At 30.9% G+C, this 6,200-nt stretch overlaps 1 protein-coding gene across 3 annotated transcripts; it reads right to left on the bottom strand.

Moving 5' to 3' along the window:
- Positions 1-84: 84 nt before the first annotated feature.
- pasha (microprocessor complex subunit partner of drosha) lies at positions 85-6,110 on the bottom strand. 3 transcript variants are annotated; one of them, XM_089085602.1, is made up of 7 exons: positions 5,987-6,110; positions 4,488-4,977; positions 3,650-3,733; positions 3,190-3,574; positions 2,850-3,118; positions 2,180-2,616; positions 85-1,779 (listed from the first exon to the last, which is right to left on the bottom strand). In XM_089085602.1, the coding sequence occupies exons 2-7, from the start codon at positions 4,939-4,941 to the stop codon at positions 1,447-1,449; spliced, it is 1,962 nt and encodes a 653-aa protein (XP_088941728.1). In that variant the 5' UTR covers positions 4,942-4,977; positions 5,987-6,110; the 3' UTR covers positions 85-1,446. The 3 variants fall into 3 exon arrangements, with proteins under 3 accessions (XP_088941728.1, XP_011641180.2, XP_088941727.1); XM_011642878.3 differs by having other exon boundaries at positions 5,947-6,096; XM_089085601.1 differs by having other exon boundaries at positions 4,488-6,055.
- Positions 6,111-6,200: the final 90 nt, after the last annotated feature.

Genomic DNA, 6,200 nt, shown 5'->3' with positions numbered 1-6,200 from the left:
TTTTTATTCAACAAAATTTGATTCAAATGCTAGATGTTTTACTCTTTTGATGTTCATAAACTGATCGTTAATAAAGCAGGAGAATAATTTACAACATGATTTTATTATAGATTGTATTCACATATATGTATAGGAGACATGATAGTGTCTCGGATGTCAAATGTGTTTATATGTTTATGCATGCTTTTTTTACAATCAATATACAATAATATTTCTGTTTATATTACAGTCAATCACATGAATAATTATATTATCTGTCTGTTTATTTAAGTTATTCACTTAATGCAAATCTCGAAAATGATCCGATACTGGTTACAATGAGAAATCGAAAATGACATCATTCTTTCATTCATGGAACAGAATGTGTCGCACATTAGGCATCGCATATTAGGTATCGTTAATATTTATTAAATGTGTTTTGGAGTATACAATGTTTGAATATTTATATGTTATAAATCATTTATAACACAATAAAAATTCTCTATTTTGTTCCCTTATAAACTAGAATTTTTCTTTTACATTGTTTTCCCACGCTATTTTGCTCCTATTCGCTATCATTATATATGTTAAACAAATAAGCCAAACAACATACAAGTCTTAATTTTTCATAGATTCGTAGAAATTAATCATCAATCAGTATAATTAATTTTGCATATTATTCGTAATTCATTATTTACACATACGAATTAAGACGAATTGATTGATTTTTAATAATTTGCACCTTTTGATTTCATTAAACAACATCCACACATAAGTCAGATAAATAACGTAAATCAGGTAAACAATAAGTGCGAACTCAACGAATTTGCATCTATTCACATTATTCATCTCTTATGAATCTCTTATGAACAAGAAATATAAATCATATATACTCTGATTTTCATCTTTTACATGTTCGCCATTAGAACAAAAAGGAGAAAAGGGGAGGGAAGACGGGAGAATTTTAAAAGAAATACCAGAGTAGAGAAGTAGTTTGAGCCTGATGATTCTTAAATAGAATTTCATTATAGAAAAATAGTCATTAACTAGCCAGCATTATTAGTATCCAGTATGTTGATTTTGATTATGGTAATTTAACAATTAATGTTATTTCACCAACCTAAAGTTATTTTACCAACTTATAGTTCATAATATTATTGCAATACAGAAATATTTATACAAGAAACATAATATTCTACATGATTGACGAAAAAATAATTTCTAAAAGACATTATACAATAATATTTATAATTTTCTTTTGCTAGATATTTAAGCAATATGTATATAGCAATATATAGCAATATATATATATATATATATATATATATATATACATATACATATACATACAAACTTAATTATATATAAACCTAATATATAAATTATCTAAACTGTATAATTTCCCGGCCGACATGATGAATGAGAATTGAAAGATGCAACAATATATATAATCTGTAGATTATTTTTCTATAAATCTACATTATTTAAATTGGCTGCAGATCCTGTTGGTAAATCTGGTGGCACAAACTTACCAATAGGTTGTATTGCTTCGCGTTGTTCAGCCAGTTTTCGCATTTCTTGTCTTAGTTTACCTAATATAGCATGATTTGGTTGATTAACGGCAGCTTTACCCTGCAAAAGGGTTATCTCCTGTTCCAATTGTTTCTTTTCTTTAAAAGACTTCACACTTCGCGATCCATAAAGACGCAGTAAAGAACCCCAAGATTGTATGTGTGGATGCATAAGTTGTAGTATTGATTGTGCTGCTCGTTGTTTACCATCTTTTTTGTTACGACAAACCTGCAATTATTTAACTGAGATTAATTTTTACTATTGGGAGTATTTGACAGTTCAATATTGGAGTAGTCGCCTGTTAAATACAAAAAAATTTAAATTTAATCTTCACTTCACATACGTGACATTAAGAATTCAGAGTGCAAAATTAAATCGCTCTGATAGAAACAAAGTTTGTAGGATGAATTTAACCTTAAAATAACTAGACAAATCATAGTGTATTGTTGTAGTGCATCGTTCCTTGGAAGATAGCTTTTAAATAATAAACAATGAATAATTTTAAAAATAAAGCTGCTCCTTTAAAATGGTGATTAAACTAGAGATTAATAATCCCTTTCACAACAATTGTAATTAGATTTAACATTAATAATTCTAGTTATACATAAATATAACACATCACACTTACAACAGTGGCTTCATGTTTTCCAACTTTCATGGTAAATTCATTTCGTTGATGTTTCAAGGTATTTACTGAATAATCAATGTGCATATCCCCTAAGCCATAATTTCTTTGAAGACATGTTATTAAAATAGCATGCGGAGAGGGTTCTGTGGTTTTTGAGCAAAATTCCGCTACACGTGGATCCGTGATGGATATTTCATCGAAGAATGAAAGATCAGCATCGGAATTTCCTCTAGACGCTTTAATTGTACGACTGTCATTATTCGATCCATTATCCCCACCATTTTCGCCGGAAATTTTATCCTTCATTTGAGGAATCAGAATTTCAAGTGTTTTCCGGGCTGCATTAGCCTTCGCTTGCTTCTTGCTGCTCCCAAATCCACTTCCGTATTCCATATCATTGATACAAACTACTGCAGAATACGGTGTTGCTGCGTTTTCTATAATTAAACACGTTAATTCCATTTCAGCAATAAAAGTAGTTGTCTTACACGATGTCTTACAATTTCTTATAATAACAATGAATTTTAAGAATACATTTCAATTGATCACAACATCTGTGAGCATTATTTGTCTTCATTTAATATTTGATGAATAACAAGAGTGAAATAATTCTAAGAGCATTGCACCAAATGAAATGCTTCTCAAAAAATATATCAAATAATACGATTACCTAATTCTTTAAATTTATACGTTGGTTGCTTCTTTAACGCGTGTTGCACATATTCATGAAGAATACAAACATAACTTTTGCCTGATGGATTCATTATCCAGTGTCTGGCAGGTCTCTGGCTATTATCGTCGGCAACATTCCAACTGCCACTTCCACTAGAACTGCTAACAGGAAAAGTTATCAGTTTTGTACCGTCTGGTAAAGTTGGACGTTCAAGTTGTTTACGATTCTTTTTGATCTTCGTGAATTTCCGACGTGCTGACCAAGATCTGCGAAAAAGTTGGAAAATATAAAACAAATCTTCCTAATGATGTAATCAATCTCATTTTCAAATACTTACTGAAATCTCATTACTTTAATAGATTTAAAACGAAATAAAGATTGACAATAATTTCTTAATTGCTCGCCATCTAATGAATGTGCCGCGCGATTCTCTTGTATGGTCTCAATTTTTGCGCTAGGAAGACTGCAAGCTTCCGCGTTTGGTGTCCGTTCCATCTCCTTCTTTCGCTCTTCCTCCTCCTCTGCTAATGCTCTTTTATACTGAAGACAAGGTATGGCGCTTACAGGAACTTCATGCTTCCTAACACTTCCCGGACCAAGAAAGTATGGCTTTGCTAGTGTACAAACTCTACTTTGTTTATGAAGATACAATGGCATTCCACTATTGTGCGTCACTTGCACCCATCCTTCAGGAAGAACGTCAAAATGATTATGTCCAATTTCTGAAAGAAGAATAAAAGAACAAGATAAATACTATACTTGTACATAATATCATGTGATACTCTATATCTACATACCATCTAAAACAAGTTTCTCCCTTTCTTCATAAGGCAAGCGATCCTTTCTTTCTCTTTTTTTTCTTTTAAATTCTTCTGGTAGACCTAATACATTAAACATAATTAAGATAAGAATTTAAAAGTTTTATATTATTCTAGAAGGCGATAAACTAAATAATCTTATTTATTTTCTTATTCTGTTTGCTGCAGAAAATTTATTTATTTAACAGAACAAAATTGTAACAGATAACTCGTATAAATTAACAAAAGGAAAAAGAGGCCGATGAACGAAGTGACATGACAAAAACAAAATCGAACAAAATTTATTGTAAAAACAAAAATTAGCAGAGTCATCTTCAATATAAATTTGATATTGTACGTTTCGACTTCACGGAATCAACAATTTTTCTTAACAAAGGTGATAAAAACGAAACGAAAATATATAGGAACTAGCTTGGTGAAAATTATAGAATGCGACATATTTAGATTCAAGTGCAAACAGATAAAAAATTATAAAATTGTGAATATAAAAAAAATTTTTTTAAGAGTGAAATTAAAAATCAACAGTCCAACGCCACATAATATTCATAACATTCTTTACATATTTTATTTCATCAGATAAATTTAATAATTTTATATATAAAAATAATGTAACATGATTCGTTTATGCTTTACACAATAATATGATGAGTAATATAAATAATTAAAAGCAACAAGCAGATAAATATTTTCATTGTATTAATATATGTCAAACTTTTATAATTTTTTTACAAAAATAAATAAAAATTCTTTTATCTTTTTTAAATATATGATTATCCTATATATAAAAATTGTATAGATTTGTGTAAGACCGATATACCTTCTTCTAGCATGGCTTCAATTTCTTCGTCTGGCACATCAGAATCTCTACTCTCATCTGTTTCTGAATCATCATCGGAACCATTATTTTGCTCTGGATGGCGATCTAGATCATCTAGCACATCAAACTGTCGTAAATCATCAGTGGTATTCATTTCCATATCATGTTTTGTATCTTCCTGGCATAAGCCATTGCATAATATATTTTTATTGTCAAGGCACATATTCTCTTCATCTGTAATATCATTGCTGTGGCTATTGTCAGATGTGCCAGTTGATCTCTCATCATGATCTATTTTTATTGACCTTGTACATAATGTTTCCCAATCGTCATTCTCATGCTGCATATTGGGAGCTTCTCTTCTTAAATCTGATTGATCCAAGATGTTTCGACTTTGATTGCTTGTGCTATCTTTTGTAACTTCCATAACTGTCTGTTCTATGTTAACTTCCATCTTGTATGTGTGTATCACGAAGTGTCTGTTAAAATACTACAAAAATGCCAACAATAAAGCTCAGATGTACAGCTGATAGAATCGACAAGTACTATACAAATAACAGCAGAATAATTTCTATATCTCATATGCGTAAATGGTCTTTTATCATATTCGCAAAAGATTATAGAATGTTGACCTCTCATAATTGTATATACATTGTACAGACAGTTAATCATATGCAAATTAACAATAAATATATCTAATAATAGGAAATCCAGTAAACTTAAATCCAAGGTCCATACAAAAGAATCCGTGGATTACTATGTATTAAGCGCGTTGTATGGCCACACCACTTTCACCAATGAGGCCAAAGTCCAATCAGTTTGACACCACAAATGGCAATGAAAATTGGACATTTGCATTAGTGTTAGCAGTCTGGGGCCTATTACGTATCCTCATGAGAGTACAACTGTACGAGCGAGCCGTTACTTTTTAACTCGGATATTGTAGATGGCTGTGAGAGAAATCCATCGTATTATTTAAACTCCATATCTAGACAGGAACAACATTGAGAGATTGAGGCTGTTACTAGCTGGAGTTCATTTACGACGATTCTAGCTGAACAACTGTACACTCGACCTTCGAGACAAACCTCTCAAGCCACATGCTTGAGAATTATCGTCTGTATTCTGTGTCGACTACAAGCAGGAATACACGTCAATAAAGAGTCTATTCTTTAGAGCTGAATTAGTGTATACTTAGTATATTATTTAAAATGAAATATGTTTGAACGTTGACAAAAACGAAAAAGAAAAGTTCCAGGATCCACTGTAGCGATAAAGAACAGGCTTTTATAATCGGACTTTAAACGTGTAACGTATATGAAGAACCGTGTCGATTGTATTTTTCCTGCGTGCAGTGATGTAATGTAAATTGTAAATTTCCTAACAACTATATTAACATGATACGAATAATGATTAGCGCAGCCGGTTTGTAAATACAATGCAATCGCAATTGTGTTACATTTAATTTCCGAAAAGAAGGGACTTCCACTTCACTCTACCTCACTCACAACGCCATGTTAAAGAACACTCAACGCCATAATGGCTTCATCTCCCTTTAAGCCCAAGGTATACAAAAAGTGTAAACAAAAAGTAAATAAATGATCTGTTTTTTTAACTAAACTAGTGTATACTCATTGTACTTGAAATGAAATAGAATATATATATATATATATATATATATATATATACATATTTGAAATTTGACAAAAGTGA

This window comes from Pogonomyrmex barbatus, unplaced genomic scaffold, assembly GCF_055798465.1.
Source record: "Pogonomyrmex barbatus isolate J1 unplaced genomic scaffold, ASM5579846v1 scaffold10, whole genome shotgun sequence".
In the NCBI taxonomy this organism is placed as follows: Eukaryota; Metazoa; Arthropoda; class Insecta; order Hymenoptera; family Formicidae; genus Pogonomyrmex; species Pogonomyrmex barbatus.
The sequence above is the reverse complement of the archived record's forward strand: the minus strand, read 5'-3'. Positions and strand labels throughout refer to the sequence as shown.